The sequence below is a fragment of the Adiantum capillus-veneris genome, chromosome 26, assembly GCF_014529385.1.
Source record: "Adiantum capillus-veneris isolate H3 chromosome 26, ASM1452938v2, whole genome shotgun sequence".
Lineage (NCBI taxonomy): Eukaryota > Viridiplantae > Streptophyta > Polypodiopsida > Polypodiales > Pteridaceae > Adiantum > Adiantum capillus-veneris.
In genome coordinates this window covers 19,509,689-19,528,548 of record NC_140956.1, presented here as the reverse complement: position 1 = coordinate 19,528,548, position 18,860 = coordinate 19,509,689, and the positions used below count along the sequence as shown (strand labels likewise).

General features: G+C 46.7%; 1 protein-coding gene across 2 annotated transcripts in view; it reads left to right on the top strand.

The window, feature by feature from the left end:
* GYRA (DNA GYRASE A) overlaps nt 1–18,860 on the top strand; it is a 213,230-nt gene that overhangs the window by 84,414 nt on the left and 109,956 nt on the right. For both annotated transcript variants that reach the window (XM_086501947.1, XM_086501948.1), the window contains exon 11: nt 640–728. In XM_086501947.1, coding sequence (XP_086358073.1) covers nt 640–728 — 89 coding nt within the window. The remainder of the gene's footprint in view (nt 1–639; nt 729–18,860) is intronic.

Below are 18,860 nucleotides of genomic sequence, written 5' to 3'. Positions count from 1 at the left end.
CTTCATTTTCTGAACAAATTTCTCTTATGGTGGTGGTACAGATGCTTTGGGTGCCACTGTGTATGGCTTAAGAAATAATATGTAATGCAGCAAGTGTTGAGGATTCACAATTTCTGAATTTGCTATATGAAAATCAGGAGACGGTCCATCCTTAGTGTTAGCACTTCTACTGTGGAGGACAAGCTCAGTCAGCTTAGGAGCAGTGCGATTTGTTTCCATCCCCTTGAATGCTGTCAATGATTGGCCTTTATTGCTCAATAATGAGTATTTAGATTTTATTATGGATGTAGATACTCGATGTTGTTCTTCAAGCTTATTCAAATGCAGTTTCATTCAAGAAGTCTTTAGTTTTTGATGGTGTTTCCTATTTTCTGCTGGTCACACTCTCAATGTAGTTCCGGTTTTTTGCTGGTCTCAAATAGAAGAATTTTCATCTTTTCTCTTTTAAGCGAATGCCCAGCAAAGTTTTCACTTGTCATTTTCAGCTGATATCCTGTTCTGGTTCCAACAGTGGCTTTTCTTATCTTTTTCCGTTGTGTTGTAGTTGATCTGAAACAAGCTGTAAGTATTTAGGATATTTGTTTTCGAGATCGATAACCAATTCCATATTGTATGGTTTGGCTGGTGTATGGACTGCAGGTCAAAAGAGGGGCAAATCCAGACGTAGTTCTCAATAATCTGTTTAAACATACACCGCTGCAAACGTCCTTCAGTTGTAACATGGTTGGGTGAGGATCCACCAATCTACTTTCTTTTTATGGCTTTTATAAATTCTCTGGAGTCCTTGTGGTTGTAGATTATATGTAGCTTTTTTTGTTGCTATGTCCTTTGTTTTAAGGCAGTGATTACGCTTTAATCTTTTGTTAGCATGTCTTTGTTTTAAGGCAGTGATCATGCTTTAATCTTTTGTGGCTGTGTACAATTTACATTTCTATCCCTCTTAGTTGTAGTAGGGTGTTGAGGTGGTGGACTGTCGTTCTCTCGCTTTAGTGCCTCTGCTCTTGCTTAGTATCTCTGCTCTCAAGGCTTGAGGGCACGAAGAATATTGCAACTTCTCACTCTGTGGATATGCGCAGGGGACATTGGGTATGTCAGGGGATGATGGGTATGAGAGGCTGCTATCGTTTATAGAATGTTCAAGATGCCAAGTGCGGCAGGCTGTCACAAATGTATTCATAATGATGTGCAACTTTGTTATAAGTTCTCTTTTGAATCTGTTCAAGGGACACTTGCTCGCTGCATACAGATTGGTGCATTGCATTTGTTGCTGGACATTATTGATTGGGGAGCTATTGGCTGTTGTTGTTTTGTTCTGCCCATACAAACCTGAGAAAGGACATTTGACCTTGCGTTTATTACGCAGAGCCAACTTTCTCTCTCCTGAGATGATGGCTCGTGTTGGAGTCAAGCCCAAGGACATGCGACCACAAAACGATGTAGTGTTGGCAGCACAAGGGCATGAGTCGTCTTCAGTGATCTTCTGGCGTTTGGTAATATTCGGGGATACTTTCTTCTTTCTGGGTATTATTTTGCTCTTTAGTTTTCTTGTATGTTTTGTTGTTGTTTTTTGCATGCTTTGGGGTGTGTGTGTTGTGAGAGAGATAGAACCTGCGCGAGCTGATTTTACCTGCACGAGCCCTCAGCCTACGCGTCTCTGCACCTGCGCGAGCCCTCTGTCTGCGCGTGGTTTAGCACCTGCACGGGTCTCTGCCTCTGCGTGAATCAACAGCCTACGGCAGGTCAGCCTGCGAGTGCTCTGTCTGCACGGCGACGTCAGCACCAGCCTGTTCAGCCTCGGCACGTCTTGCTGCAGCAGCCTCTTGGACAGTCCTGCGTATCTGGGAACCTGTACGTCGTTTATTTTCTGTTCGGGTTTGGTGTTTACCTTTGCGACAGAAAGTGTGTGCTGATTTCTCCAGCCTAGTTGCAGTTTATTTTCTTAAGCAGGCTTGTGTACAGCAGAGTTTTTTTGGTACAAAAAAAACTCTGTGGGCAGTGTACAAATTCAGTTTCTTTGGTTTTTAGTAGTCGGCAGTTCATAAACGCCAGGTTCTCGGCGTATGTCAGATTTTGGAGCGCCCTTTATTAGCTGATGTAAACGAAGAAAACAGATGGCACCTGAGTCTTCGGAAATGGGTGAAATCCGAGCCTGTCTGCTAGAGGATTTTGAAGGTGCACGGAATGCTTGGGAGGGGCACGAACCTGCTACTGAAGTGCTCATTTGTGTTCAAGCATTTTTTTTTTCCGAGAAAAAGATCCTTCTATTAGTTAATGAAACTGCCCATAGGGCTACAACCACCTCTACTAGAGAGGGCTACAACAATCATAAGGGGGAGACTCTTTCAATGAAAAAACAACATATGTACAATGGGGCTAAATCAAGAGATGGGAGGAGGGAAAATCCACACAGGTGGACGGTAGTGCCATCTGAGCATACCCTAGACCATGGTGAAGAAAGGCCCAGGGCGCCAGAGTCGAAGGAAAGCCTCTCTACGCTCCCGCATGCGGTCGGAGGTGCCCTGGAGTCTCTCGAACTGTCCTTTGAGGGTATGGATCAGCTCTAGCCAAAGATCTCAAACTGTCTCTGCTGGTGGTACAGGGCGAGCCTCAAAGATGCGGAAGCAACGGGCCCGCCAGATGAACCAGAGTGTTAGGCCGCAAATGAGCTCCCAACATTCCTCTCTTTCATTGCACCACTCCTACGGAGTAAGCTCTGTAGCAGGCTAGAGTGTAGGTCGAACCCCCTGCATCATTATCATCTTGCTGGTGGAGGATAGCTCAAACTGAAGTGCCGGGCCCGTTAGAGTGGACCAAGCAGCTGCCCCTCAAGTGTACTGCCGTACCGTGGAAAGAGCTGGCATCAGCCGAAGGACACAAAGCCAAACCTGCTATGCCAAAGCACAATCCCAAAGAAAATGACGCTGACTCTCCACAGGATGGTCACAAGCTGCGCATGCTGCTGAGAGACCACTATGTACAAGCCAACTCTCAACCGCTGTAGCTCGATGTGCAACCAGCTACTGGAACAAAGTGACTCGCCGCGCCTCTCTGGAGTCCCACAACCTTGCCCAAAAAGCTGACAAGAACTTAGCTATGAGACCCTCCTTGTGCCAATGAGGTGCTGCAGCAGTAGGACGAGCCTCTCTCCATGCTGCTAGTATGTGACGTCCCAGTCGAACAATGTATTGAAAGAAAGGGACACCTGTCACGAGGACGTGGCAACTGCTAACATTCGTTGTTGGTTTCTTTCCAATGATTTTTGTTTAATTTTTGAGACCCTCTTTTTGAAGTTGCAAATGGTCAGACATTGTATGGCCAATGCGAACGGTAGTTTCACCCACAGAACACGAAGTTGGAACTCGTATAGTAAGAGGATGTCTAGGCTCAGTTCAAGATCATGTAGGTCTCCCCGTCGCACTAAGCAAGTTTGTGGATACTAGGAAGTGAACTCAATAGAGGCATAGTGCCAAGGTGGGGTCACCGAGGGAAAGTACCCGATAGTTGGGCCACATTGCATTTTTGGATACGGTCCCAGTGTGGATAGATGGTTTGATGACCAGTGGGAGTCCAACGGAAGCCTCCCCTAAATTTTAGGGAATTGGTATTTTGGACCATAAAATCTGTTCGCGTCATTACCTCCGAAATGACAAGGGGAACATCTTAGAACTCTATCGCAAAGTCAACTGGGCAACCAGTCGGGAGATTTTTAAGCGGCAACTCTGAACTGGGAAATTGCTTATAAATGTGCCAAGTGGCACCTTTTTGTATACTTTCCTCATGCAGCAAAAGGGGCGCTCGATTTCTAGTTAAGAGGGGCCTCATTTGGAGGCTATCACAAGTTAAGAGCTATTGACTGCAAGCTTTCTCTCTCATGTACAATGTGGTGCAAGAAGTCATGTCCCGCACACCTCACACTGCTCTCTCTCTTCCCTGCGTGCAGTAATGTGATGCCCCACAAGAGGGCTCTTCATTTGACTCATGGACAACTGTGTGGTTATATGCGTTTTTGCTGAGGCAAGAGCCTCTCTGAGCAGGAACAGGAGTAGCTAACTACAGCTCCAAAAGCAGGCACCGATGAGGGTGATAACCTCACCACTCAGGTTCGTTTTCAGCGCTGGTTATGTGCTGAAATTTTGACTGTTTTTCAGCCATACGGGCGCCAGAACCATTGGCAACAGTGCCCCATTGCTAGAGGACAGTTCAGGGACTGTTTAGGGCTGAAAACAGGGCAAAAACCAGTAAATAGAGCGTGCTGATTTTACTGTTTTTGGGCAGAAATCAGAGGGTTTATGTCAGTGGAAGTGAGTTCCAACAGGGGAATTGGTTTCGGGCAAGTTTTGGGGTTGTTATGTTGCCGAAATTTTACCAGAACAGGTGGTATCTAGCTGGGTACAGGCAAAGAATTCCCAAGACTCTTCTTGTAAGCTACCCTCTTAGAGAATAAAGAACTACCGAAAGGGGCGCCAATTTTGGGGCCTACACGTTGTCGGCGTCTGCTCGGAGCATTCTAGCTTCCGAGCTGTGTGTTGTGTTTTAAGTGTTAATCCCCGTCGCAGGTCACCTTTTGCAAGTTCTCTTTGTGTGTGTCTAAAGTAAAGAATTTCGGGTGAAAGCCAAAGTCTACCGCCCTATGGGTCGGTTTTAAGGTTCCATTGCCGGGTTATAAATCACTTTTTCCTCAAGAAGTGAGCCTCGGTTGTTTTGGGTAAAGACACAGAGTACAAGAACGTGGGATTACACTGTGGCTGACAAAGGGAAAGGCATTATAGAAGAGGGTTCCTCTCCGTAGGACAGATAGGAAATTCCTATGGTGTTTGAGGTTGGTGAGAGTTCACGGCGACCCTTGTCTGCACCTTTCCTAATGAGAATGCTTCCCCATGACAGGGCTGTATGATTGGGCAACTTGAGGATGATGCGTTCAGGACTCGGTTAGTTGCCGCGGTGAATGTGTTTTTGCGACTTGTGCTGAACCCAAGGTTTATGGAGTTCTTGCAAGCGCCACTAGTGCCACAATAAAATAGGCAACCTACACCGCGAACAAAGCTTGTTGAGGCTCAAGCTCAAGTACTTCATGCGTCTTAGCAGGATAGGGAACACTCACATGTTGCGGAATGAGGGGCTCCAAAAGAGGTCCTCCCGTCCTTGAATAGGTGGTTAGGACGCCTATTTCATCGGTTATGAGAGTTCAGCCCGCCACCTTTCAGAGCCCAGTTTTTCCACCACCCACGGTACACGGCTTCGAGGATAAGGCGAAGGCTCTTACTTTCCTTGAGCAGTTTGATACAGCTTATGTAGGAGGGAATTTTACAGAGGCCTCTAAGGTAAGGAAAGCTGCCACTTTCTTGAAAGACAATGCGCTTACATGGTGGACGACATCGTTAATGCAAGGACAGGCACCCGCCACTTGGGTCTACTTCAAACAAATGTTTGCATCTGCTTGGTTGTGGAATGAATTTGAAGCGGACGTCGTGACAGATTGGCACCAACTCATTGCGGCTACTTGAAAGAGCCTACAGGAGTACAATCGGAGGTTTTGCAAAGCATTACTCTCAATAATCTCCTACAGATTTGTGCCATTGAGAGAGCAGATAGAGAAGTATTGTTGTGGGTTGCCTAAAGGGCTTCGGGAGTATTGTACCAAGAACAGAGCGGCTACCCTCGCGCAGGTCGTGGAAGTTGCTAACACTGGTCTTGCCTTGTTGAAAGGAGAGGACAGTGGGTTTCCGAGCAACGAGAAAGGAGGGCAGCAGCTGAAAAATTCAGCGAAGAATCCATTTGTGAAAACGGTTCCTGAGGCGTCATAGGGGTCAGAAACAGCCAATAAGGATAAGAACTTAGCCGGGACTTCTGGAGTGCAGGCAAAGAAACAGAAAAAGAAGCCTTTTGTGCGTAAGTTGCTCGAGGAAAATAAGGTCTTAATGGTTGAAAACAAATGCTTTATATGCGAGCAGCCTAGTCACTTTGCTACCAATTGTCCACAGAGTAAAAGACAGCTGACTAGAAAGGAAACAAGCCTAAACCCACGGCAGGTTTGGTGTCAGATACGGTGGGTGACAGGCCCAGTACAGATGCGAGCGAGAAAGGCACTCATCTTCTTTGATCTAGGTGCCAAAGCAAACATTATCTCATGAGAGTTAGCTATGGAGCTGGGCATCAGAGTTGAAGAGTTGGGGTACACGGCAGAGGCAAGGTTGGCATGTCCTGGCCACTCAGAGTGTGTTACTTCCATTATTGGAAAGTTGCGTGTGCATATTCAGTCATATGTAGACACATAAGAATTTTATATCATGCCATTGGAAGGGTGTGATGCGCTACTTGGAATTCCGTGGATGTTAAGAGTACATGGTGTGCTGGATGCCTTCGGCAAAACGATCACCCTTGAGCATAGGGGCAAAACTCATGTTTTGGATGTAAAGTCCCTATTGTATCTGCTTCGGCTATCACTTCTGTAATAAAGAATCATTTTTCTGTGTACTTGATTTTTGCACGTGATGTCTCAAATAATTGCCAATCAAATTTATTTGTGTTAGATAAAGAAAGGTCAGCATTTTGCAAGAGTCTAGTGATTGTGTTTTTGATTCATTACCATCGCAATTACTGCCAGAGAGACCTAAGGATCATCGAATAGATTTGGTGCCAGGATATAGCCCACCAAATAGACCTCCGTACAGGGTTAGTGCGGCACATCAGAAAGAGATGATGGGCCAGGTTGATGAGTTATTAGAGAAGGGGATGATTCAGCCTAGTTCTTCACCTTTTTGGTCCCCAGTGCTCCTAGTATAGAAAAAGGATAGCTCATGGTGCATGTGTATTATTACCGTGTGTTGAATAAGAATACCATCAAGGATAGGTTTCGTATTCCTAGAATTGATGATATTCTCGATTGTTTAGAGGGTGCGGCAATTTTCAGCAGGATAGGCCTTAAGAGTGGGTACTATGAGATTCGTATAAGGCCAGAGGATGTGCACAAGAGTGCGTTTAGAACGACATTTGGTCTTTATGAGTTCCTAGTGATGCCGTTTGGGCTAAGAAATGCGCCTGCCACGTTCAACAAAATGATGGACCGGATTTTCGGCTCTCATCAACAGTTTGTTGGGACGTTCTTCGATGAGATGATAGTCTATTCGAAGAATGAAAAGGAGCATATGCGTCACTTGACCATTGTGTTCGAAGAGCTGCGTAGTCATAGGCTACTTGTCAATCCTACGAAAAGTGAATTCTTCTTGGAAGAGACCCACTTTCTTGGCCACATAATCTCGAAGGATGGTGTCAGAATGGATCCCGCAAAGGTCGAAGCTATTAAGACATGGCGAGACTTGAAGACTGTGCACGATGTTAGAAGCTTCTTGGGATTGTGTTCCTACTATAGAAGGTTTATCAAGAATTTTGCAGAGATAGCATCACATTTACGCTTTGCGGTCACTTTGAGATGGACCCAAGAAGAGATTTCAGCTTTTAGTCTCTTAATGGAAAAGTTGACTTCAGATCCAATAATTGTTTTGCCAGATCTGAGGAAGTCATTTGTGGTCCAGTGTGACGCGTGTGGGAGTAGCATCGGATCAATGCTAATGCAAGATGGATGGGTAGAAGCTTATGAAAGTTGAATTTTGTAAGGGCCAGAGAAGACTATGCAAGTCTATGAGAAAGAGCTCGTGGCGTGATTCATGCGCTTTCTAGTTGGAAGCACTTCTTTTTAGGTGCTGATTTTGTTGTCCAATTAGACCATCAGACCTTGCGATACTTCTTGACATAGTCAAAGTTATCCGAAAAGCATATGCGATGGGCAAACATCCTTTCTATGTTCCACTTCTAGATTATGCATGTGGAAGGCAAGAAGAATATTGTGGATGATGCGTTATCAAGGAAGCCACAAGTTTCATCTGTGTCAATTCCTTATTATCATGAGGTGGATGACATGAAGGAACAATATGCTACTGATGAAGACTTTGCAAGGGTCTTTGAATAGTTACAAGAGGGGCAACATCATGAGCACTACACGCTCATAGATGATTTTATGATGATGCATGGCAGACTTTGTGTCACTAAGCCATTGCGACATAAGGTCATGCTAGAGAGTCATGTCCCACCGTATGCAGGGCATCGTGGTATTGATGTGACAATTAAAGCGGTAGAGACATTCTTTTGTTGGCCTACCTTGAGGAGAGACGTGGATGCCTTTGTACGAGCATGCCTGATCTGCCAAAAGGGCAAGTTTGACAGGCAAAAGGCACTAGGGCTGTTACAACCATTGCCGATCCCGGATAAGCCGTGGGAAAGCATTGCTATGGACTTTATCTTTGATCTTTCAAGAATGCCAACAGGGAATGATGGTATATGGACCATTATCTGCAGGTTCAGTAAGTAGGCCCATTTTATTCCTGTTAGGAAGAAGATAAATCTGATTAGATGGCACGCTTGTTCATGTACAATGTGTGTAAGTACCATGGTATGCCACAATCGACTGTCATTGATCGTGATCATCGCATGACAAGTTTGTTTTGGAGATGATTGATTGTTTGAGAACATGGGCACTACGCTTAAGTTCTTGTCTTCGTTTCATCCACAAACTGATGGATAGTCAGAAGAGGCTAATTCTACTGTCTTGGATCTATTGAAATGCTATGTGTCAAATAACAAGGGCAAGGGGAACAGTATTTGCCTATGCTTGAGTATGCGTACAACAATACGGTGCATTTGGCGACTGGCAAGGCACCTTTTGAGATTGTCGAAGACGGGAAAAAGGTCCTCCCATTTTGCATACAAAGGACAAGAACTTTGAGGCAGATTGATATGTTGAGAACATGGATGAAATGTACAAGAAAATTAAATTTGCCTTGGAGAAGACTCACGCAAAGCAGAAAAAGGCTGCGACCGTCGTGAATTGCTATTATCACTTGGTGATTGGGTTCTGTTAAGGTTCGAGAAGGCAAGGTTAAAGAAGATGAAGGGCAAGGAATGGTTGTTTCCTAAGCTCAGCATGCGTTACTATGGGCCTTTTCAAGTGCTTGACAAGATGAGGTGATATAGCTTACAGGCTGAAATTGCCTTTATGCGTGGAAGATTCACAATGCGTTTCACGTGAGTCTACTAAGACTCTTCGTGGGAGATGTGCCAGAAGATATGCCAGATGAGGATCAACCAGAAGTTGAGGAACTTGATGAGATCTTGGTACTTGAGCAAGTTTTGGCACATAAGGACAGGAAAGTTAAAGGACAGGTTGCAAGACGTTACTTGGTGAAGTTCAAGAACTATCCACCTATGGATGCAAAGTGGATGGAAGAGCATGAAGTGTCAGAGTCACCAAATGTATTGCAGCTTTACCTTGAAGCGTTTGGGTGACAGCCTACTTCTGCCCCACATTTGTATCTATGTGTTACGACCTTTCTTGCGGATACATGCAATGATAAAAGAGTGTAACAAACTGCTGACGTGTCAAAGCCCTGAAGAATGGAGTCAACTTGTAGATGCCGGCCGAGGGGGCCTAAACCCTAAGAAGAACAAGTAACAGAAGAAGAAGTCCTACCAACATATGGGGGCCCCATCGGAGTGACATAAAGGATTAAAATAAAGTAGGACCCGCACACACACGCAAACTGATGACGTGGGAGATTTCCCAAAATTGCGTTGGCATGATGACGTGACTGGATGTACGGATTTCCGCGTTTTGCGCTGATTGTTGACATGGGAGCTGTATGGAATTCCGGATTTTACGTTGGCAGCTTTTTGGCTTTGCTTTTGAACCAGATGCTTTTGAGTTTGAAGGCTTTTTAATGTAAACTGCTTTTGGGACCTAGGGCCTTTAAATATGAGGTTAGCTCATTCTCTGGCATGCTTCTTGGAGAAGGTGCAGAGTCTGGAGTATCGGCTTGTACTGTGTTGAAGCAACATAAAGAAATACCGAAAGGGGCGACAAGGTTTGGGGCCAATACTCTTTGGGGTGGAATTCCGCCACTCCGTGTGGCGTGTCGTCTCTCTCTTTTAGTTCAGTTGTTATTGGAGTGCTAAAAGGCTGTTTAGTCTGTTCTTTTCTATTGGCACGTGGTGCCCATCTTGTGACAAAGAGTGCTAACAACACAAGATCATCAGTGGCATGTATTTATGGTATGCAATCGAGGACGTTTGCAATTTCAAGAGGGGGGTATGTCACGAGGACGTGGCAACTGTTAACTATGTCACAAGGACGTGGCAACTACTAACCTTAGTTGTTGGTTTCTTTCCAATAATTTTTTTAAAAATTTTTGAGATCCTCTTTTTGAAGTTGCAAAGGGTCAGACATTGTATGGCCAATGTGAACGGTAGTTTCACCCATAGACGGGAAGTTGGTCGGCACTGGAACTCGTATAGTAAGAGGATGTCTAGGCTCAGTTCAAGATCATGTAGGTCTCCCGCGTCACACTTAGGAAGTTGGTGGATACTAGGCAGAGAACTCAATAGAGGCATAGTGCCAAGGTGGGGTCACCGAGGGAAAGTACCCTACAGTTGGGCCACATTGCCGTTTTGGATGCGGTTTCAGTGGGGATAGATGGTTTGATGACCAGTGGGAGTCCAACGGAAGCATCCCCTAAATTTTAGGGAACTGCTATTTTGGGCCATAAAATTTGTTCGCGTCATTACCTCCGGAATGACAAGGGGAACATTTTAGAACTCTATTGCGAAGTCAACTGGGCAACCGGTCGGGAGATTTTTAAGCGGAAACCCCGAAACGGGAAATTGCTTGTAAATGTGCCAAGTGACACCTAGTTGTGTACTTTTCTCATGCAGCAAAAGGGGCACTCGATTTGTAGCTTAGAGGGGTCTCATTTGCAAACTGTCATCACAGGTTAAGAGCTATTGACTGTAAAACTTTCCCTCTCATGTACAATGCGGTGCAAGAAGTCATGTCCTGCACACCTCACACTGCTCTCTGTCTTCCCTGCGTGCAGTAATGTGATGCCCCAGAAGAGAGCTCTTCGTTTGACTCATGTACAGTTGTATGGCTACATGCGTTTTTGCTGAGGCAATAGCCTCTCTGAGGAGGAACATGAGTAGCTCACTGCTACTCCAAAAGTAGGCACCACTGAGGGTGATAACCTCACCGTAAAGGTGCATTTTCAGCGCTGGTTATGCGCTGAAATTTTGACTGTTTTCCAGCCATACGAGGCCAAAACCATTGGGAACAGTGGCCCATTGCTAGAGGACAGTTTAGGGATTGTTTAGGGCTGAAAACAGGGCAAAAATAACTAAATACAGTGTGCTGAATTTGCTGTTTTTGGGCAGAAATCATAGGGTTTTTGTCAGTGGAAGTGAGTTCCAGCATGGGAATTGGTTTCGGGCAAGTTTTGGGGTTGTTTTGTTGCCGAAATTTTACCAGAACAGGTGGTATCTAGATGGATACAGTTAAAGAATTCCCAGGACTCTTCTTGTAAGCTACCCTCTTAAAGAATAAAGAAATACCGAAAGAGGTGCCAATTTCGGGGCCTACAGGTTGTCGGCGTCTTCTTGGAGGCTTCCGAGCCGTGTTTAATGTGTTTTAAGTGTTAATCCCCGTCGTAGGTTCTCTGTGCGTGTGTCTAAAGTAAAGAATTTCGGGTGAAAGCCAAAGTCTTAACGCCCTATGGGCTGGTCTCAGCACCTGGATGGTCGGCTGAGGAGAAAAGGTCCCTGCAAAACCACTCTCGAGGATCCCACTGCACTCGTGCCAGTGGACAGCTCTCCCAAGCCCACAGTCTCCAGTGGCCAGTCTCGAGAGCTGCTGGGTCTGGATCTATGACACAAGTCCTCCCACAGATGCCCACAACTCGGATCCTCTGAAAGCAGCACTCTGCCACCTGTGGGGCCTCTACTGAAAAACGACCCTCATCGTGTAGTTCGAAAAACAGGGAGGGTATAGTCTTTGAGCAAGCCCGAACTGCGATGAGAACCTCGAGTCGAGTGAAGGCCCCCATCCATCTGGGCGCTGCTGACTCAAGAGGTGTGAGTCACTCAACTTGTACTGCCTCTGTGATGTCTTGACACTTGCTCTGCACCCCTCTCATGCCCTGTAGTTGGATGCTTTGAAGTTCCTTTGACAAGCCTGAAAACTGTAGCCAGTTATCTAAGGTGCATGCTGGACCCTCTGCCATGAGACCCCAAGAAACATGAGGCCTACTACTAACCAAGTGGCCTCTCTGAGTGCTAACCATGGGGTTCCAAACAAGGGGCTGTCTTAGGCGCTCCTCCGCGCAAGCAGGTTGATGCTGCTTCAGGCCTCTGTGCAGTTGCTCCCAGGAGCGGAGCAGACTCAGAGCAAAACGGTCCTCTAGTCTCCTACTCAGGCCAGCTCTGCGCATCTGCAAAAATCATCTGGTCGAAGGTCGCTAGGGGCCTCCAGCGTGAGGTACTCTAGCACTAAGCCGCTGAAGCAAAAACTCCTTCCAGGGCTCCTCCCCTGGAAGCAATCCTCTACCAACAAACTTGCCAAGAAGGGTGTAACAGACTTGGACACTCCAAGTCGAGAATCTACCGTGACACCACAAATAATGACCTCAAAATAGTTCACAGTTCACACTTGATTCGACACTGGCCCGCCGGCGGAGTTCCGTGCCTAGAGATATTGGCCCCAAAGACTACCGCCCCTTTCGATATTTCTTTTTGTATTAATCTGCAACTCAAAGTACAAGTAAGTCGTCGGGACTCACTCTCAGACTCTGCGTCCAGATGCTCTTAGGAGTGAGAGCCCAGAGACTAATTTAAAGAGTTTACAAGGTATGCAAAAAGCAGAGCCCAAATGCTGAAAATCAAAAGCTCTGTAAATATTAAAGCAAGGGCTTTCTGTCTCTCACAAGCTCTCTCTCTTTCATGAGAGGAAAATAAAGCAAAAGATCCTCTCTCTCTCATCTCTTGCGTAGAAAAAGCAATGTCCAAAAGCTGTCGCAAATTGCGCCGCGATTTGCGAGCGTCTGTACTGCTGCTACGTGTCAGCCCTGTCGCATTTTTCGAGCCTGCCGTACAGCCAGCCATGTCAGCAAGCCAGCCGGGGCAGGGGTCTTGTGCAAGAAGGTGTGTACGTGTACTGGGCAGCCACGTCAGAGAGTTGTGACATACCCCTCTCTTGAAAGCATCGTAATCGCCCTCGATTACCCCTGCAAAACAGACAGAAGCCATAAACTATCTTAGCAGACACTGACTGTTAGCACTGACGCACACATCTAGCACATGTACCAATGGACAGTCACATCACACGTTATCACTTGACATCACATGACAAATCACATCCAACATTGATTCGGATCTCAGACCATGATATATCGGCAATGCAATTAGCAATCGCATCTAGATCCACTCAAGACATCAGAGATGCCCGACTGACTAATCCCTAATGCAACCATGTGTATCGAGATCATTCGGACCAAAATGCTGGAGTCATTTCGTCTCTCACTTTCTGGAAGAATAGTGTTAGCTCTCAGTATCCCTGAAGCTCAAAGAGACATCGGTGACTCTAGTATTAAAAAAAAAAATCGAGGCATCTGTTGACAAAGGAGCGGAGTAACTCCCCTCGTGTGCACCCACTGCACCTTATCTCCGGCCAAGTTGAATTCGGGGTTCCATTTGGAGTAGACTATGCTAAACCAAAAGCTTTAAGGTAAAGTTTCACAATTCGAGGAGTATCTGCTAGGTCCTCCTCCTCCATCCACTTCACATCGAATGCAGGATAGTTCTTGAATTTAACCAAGAACTCCCTTCTAACTTTACCCTTATTCTTTCTGTCCTTATGTGCCTTGTTTTCATCTTGCCTTTTCTTCCATGGTCCTCAGCTACTCTCGAACTCTCAGGCCTTTCGCCGTCCTTATCATTCTGTTCTTTCTGTGCCTTTTTAGGGCACTTAGCGGAGATATGCCTAGTTTTGCCGCATCCAAAGAACTTCCCCTCCTTTATGTAGCGAGCCCTCTCTTGAGGAGCAAGTTTGGGTCGTGCATCCTTTTCTTTCTGTTCTGGGTTGCTCTTTCTCTTTCTACTTTCATTTTTTAAAGTCTGTTCGGTTCTTTGTGTCATGATCTCATCTGTGGGGTAGGTCAGATTGCCAGAGTGAATGGAAAACCCCGTTTCGCATGACTCATCAACTCCTGAATGGAAGCTGACTGTATTCTAAGCAGCGATCTCGGATCTCTGTAGGAAGACCCAAGGTAAACCGCTCAATCTGTTCCTTGAATGAGATCTTCTTAAATGAAGAGGCGGGTAGAAAAGAGCTCTAGAATCTCTCGCAATAAGTGTCCACTGCATCCTTCTTGGTCATTCGTAGATGGTTCCAAGCAGTTCGTATGTCGCGTTCGTGCTCTCGAGTCAGCCATGAAGAGATGAAAAGTCTTTTGAATTTCAACCATTCAACTGGCGCTGTCTTGTTTAATAGAAGCGTGGACCACTAAGTTCGAGCATTCCCCTAAAAGTAAGAGGCTGAGTAACGCCCTCTTGAGAAAGCATGTCAAACTGCTGTATAAAAGACAAAGCTTTCGAAGCATCTCTATAACCAGAAAACGTGTCAAATTTAATTGACTATCCACCTTCCTTAAACTCTCGGACTTTCTTGCTTTTATCTTCCAGAAAGTCATGCTGGTTGGCTTTATAAAAATTCTTCTTCTTTGTGTAAAAGATGCTGTCATCAGAGTCCAAACTATCTGAAGGCAAGTCCTTTGTAGAACTGTCAACCACGGGGCGAGATTTAGGCTTCTTTGCCTTTTTCTTACCCTTTCCGAAGCGTTGCGTTTTGCTTCGCTTTTTGCCTCTTCTGTCTTCTTCGCTCGAGTCAGAGGAGCTAGAAGAACTCGAAGAAGAAGAAGAAGAAGAAGAAGAATTGGGTACTCCTTCAAATCGAACATGCTTCTTTTGCTTTCTTGCCTTTTCAAAATGTAGACTGACGACCCAAATAACCAGGTAAGTCAGTGCCTTTCTTCTACTTTTTGTCGTGCTTTTTAGTTTTGTTGTGCGCGTCAAAAAGGTGAGCAATTCGTGCATCAACCACCTCTTCTAATTCTTGCTATGTGTACATCCTCGGAGTAGGAGGTTCCTTCAAGGACGATTTGAGGGCTGTGGTCTGCCGCCACTGTATGTGCACCTCATCGAAAGAAGTCTCGCTCATATATTTTGCAAATTTTGGGTCCTTAGCAAAATTGAGCATCATCTTTGTTGCGTCGCCGATCAATCTTTGACGCTCCATCTCTTCGAGCTCCACTTGAGTAGGCCGAGGGCCGTACTCCTCGCGTGAATCTTTGTTGTGATCTCCTCCCGCATCTCTGGATGCAGAGGAAGTCGACTGATCTTTGCCTGAAGCCATAAGTGCCGCGAAAAAGGGATCGGATTTCCCGTAGAAGATAAATCGGCCGTGCTCTAATTCCATTGTAACAGACTTGGACATTCCAAGTCGAGAATCTACCGCGACACCACAAATAATCTCTTCAAAACAGTTCACAGTTCACACTTGCTCGACGGACTTCCGTGCCTAGAGATATTGGCCCCAAAGACTGGCGCCCCTTTCGGTATTTCTTTTTGTATTAATCTGCAACTCAAAGTACAAGTAAGTCGCCGGGACTCACTGTCAGACTTTGCGTCCAGATGCTTTGAGAAGTGAGAGCCCAGAGACTAATTTAAAGGGTTTACAAGGGATGCCAAAAGTAGAGCCCAAAAGCTGAAAATCAAAAGCCCTGTAAAAATAAAGCAAGAGCTTTCTTTCTCTCACAAGCTCTCTCTCTTTTATGAGAGGAAAATAAAGCAAAAGCTTCTCTCTCTCTCTCTCTCTCTCATCTCTTGGGTAGAAAAAGCAATGCCCAAAAGCTACCGCAAAGTGCGCGCCGATTTGCGGGCGTCCGTACAGCTGTCATATGTCAGCCCTGCCGCATTTTTCGGGCCTGTTGTACATCCAGCCACGTCAGCAAGCCAGCCGGGGGGGGGGGGGGGGGGGGGGGGGGGGGGGGTTGCCTTTGCAAGAAGGTGGGTATGTGTACTAGGCAGCCACGTCACAGAGTTGTGACAAAGGACTCTGCTCTGCTGTGCTGGGTCTATAATCCCTAACCCTCCCTGAGAACAAGGAAGAGTGATGACCTGCCAGGCCACTTTGGCCCGGGCTAAGTGAGCGTCCCGCCGTGACCAAAGGAAGTTTTTGATCAGCCTCTCTACCTGTCTGATGCAGGAACTCGAGAAGATTCAACAAGAAGTGATATACCACATAGTAGCCAACAACACCTGGTTGGCCACTACAACTTTGCCTGCCAGAGAAAAACGTGCAGAGCTCCAATGTAACAACTTCCTTCTGATGGACAGGAAGAGGAGAGCAATCTATTGCTCAGAAGACAAGTCCAAGCCAACCTGACAGCCCAAGTATCGAACTACAGTCCATGGGGGAATCCATTTGAAACCCTCACCTGGCAGCCAATGAGGCTAGGAGTATTACCAACCAAGAAAGCCACCGTCTTTCTCGAGTTGATCAATGCGCAACAACTTCCTCCTGATGGACAAGAGGAGGAGAGCAATTTGTTGCTCAACAGACAAGTCCAAGCCAACCTGACAGCCCAAGTATCAAGCTACAGTCCATGGAGGAATCCATTTGAAACCCTCACCTGGCAGCCAATGAGGCTAGGAGCACTACCAACCAAGAAAGCCACTGTCTTTCTCCAGTTGATCAGTGCGTCTGATGCACAAAAAAAGGTCTCAAGAGCTTGCTCACACTTGTGAAGGTTGGCCTCCTGGCCCTCCAAGTACAAGGCTGAGTCGTCTGCAAAGTCAACATCCAGTAGCTCATCTCCCCGAATAGGGAGGGCGAAGCCATGTAGACCAACTTGTTGTGAATCCAAAAACCTGCTCATCGCCTCCGCATAGAACCGAAAGAGGAAGGGGGCAAGAGGGCAGGCCTGTCTGACCGAACGTGTGAGAATGAAACGATCCTCTACCACTTGACAAAAGTACCTTACTGTGTGCTCGTCTGAAAAGAGTTGACACACCTTTGATCCAGGCATCTGAGAAGCCCATCCTGTGTAGAGTGCCCTCCAAAAAGTCCCAGTCAACTCTATCGTAGGCCTTCTCAAAATCGAGAAGAAGTATCACCAGATCCTCACCATAGAGGCGCGCGAGGGCAGATGCCTCCCAATAAGTAAAGATGTTGTCAAGGATACTACGCTCCTTGACAAAACCTATCTGTGTCCCATGTATAAGGCTCTCTAGAAGTGGCTGAATCCTCAAACTTAGAGCTTTGGCAAGAATTTTGTAGGCTGAGTTGAGGATGGTGATGGGCCGCCACTGTCGAATCTCATCCAAGGAGCAACCCTCCTTAGGAATGAGGTAAATTAGGCCCTCACTCATGTTGTCAGGCATCTCTCTTGTGTGTAGGATGTATTGAAAAGCGCTGCAGAGATCTTAGCCAAGCAAGTCCCAGTACTCCAAGAAAAAATTGGGAGTCAACCATCCTCACTTGGACAACTACCGCGGGGAAAGTGCTCTGAGGGCCACGTGGAGCTCCTCTAACTGAAGAGGCAGCTCAAGCCTCTAGCGAATCTCCTCAGTCAGAAACCAAGACATCTGTGCCCACACCTGCTCTCTCTATGCATCCCGACGCTCTGGCTGAGGCTAGCTTACAGCAGGTCACAGTAAAAGTCAGTAGCAACTGCACGTATGTCCTCTGGCTCTGAAGCAACTGACCCGTTAGGCCTCCTCAACTGGCTGACCCTGGCATGTGCATGTCAGGACCCCACTGTCTCAAAAAAAGCTCCTCTCATTCTGTCACCTACCTGGGTCCGTTGAGATGCCTGTCGCTCGATGAAAAGCAAACTCATGGCGCCTCTCCTCTGTGCTCGCAAGCTCCTGGCGAGCCTGCTGCAACTGCTCCTCCAACCAGGGGCTGTCTCGATGCTGCTCCTCCATCCTCTGCAAGGAAGCAACGCCTCGTCGGAGACGCTACTGCTCCTCTCTCGGTGCAGCCAGGCAGGCCGTAGACTCTTGGAGAAATAGCCGACTAAGCTGAGCAAGTCCAGAAGCCACTGTGTCAGCAGGAGAGTCATGCATGTCTAAGCCCTTTGTCCAAAGAGCCACCACTCGCTCTTGGAGCGCAGAGTCCAGCAAGACACTCTCAGGGATGCGTAGCATCGTGCTCCCCCTCCTTTGTCTATCTGTCATTGTGAGGATCATTGGTGCATGGTCATAAAAAGAAGTCCCAGCCAGAATGCAAACTGTCCCACCCAAGTCATAGAAATGGTCACTAGTGTAGAAGCGATCTATCTGAGATAGATTCACTTTTTCCACTCTGCGGTCCGAATGAGAGAAGGCTAGCAGGCTGTCTGGGGGCCTCACAAAGCTAGAATACGCCACACATCTGAAACCCGCAGACAACCTCTCCCAAGTTGCCAACTCAACCTCATGCACTGTAGTGTGGCTACCTTCAATAGTGTGAGGGGTCCTCCAACATGTTGAAGTCACCCCCAATGCACCATTGCTCTGCTTGCGGCAGAGACTCTACAATGTGAGACCAAAACTCTGCACATGCACTCGCCACGTTGGATGCAGAGATGTTCAGGAAGCCCATGAGGCAACCCTGAACCTGCATAGTAATCCACTGAGCCTTGCCTAGCACAATAATCCCTCTGTCCACAACGGCATACTGCAAAGAATCTGCAATAGTCATACATAACCCTCCCCGCGGGGTTAAAACAGATCGCGCACCTCCCCTCTGCTGGTCTGGTGCTGAGAATCTTGCAGATAACAGAGGTTCCATAAAGGCGCGTCACCTCTGCCTCTAAGCTTGCTTATTCTGTCGGCGAAAGGGCAAGTCGGATGGTTGGTTTTGCAAGGTTGGGCGAGGGGGCTGCAGTGGAGTCCCTCTGTGGCGGAGCAAAATTTTCCATCTCTGTCTGCTCTGCTGCGAA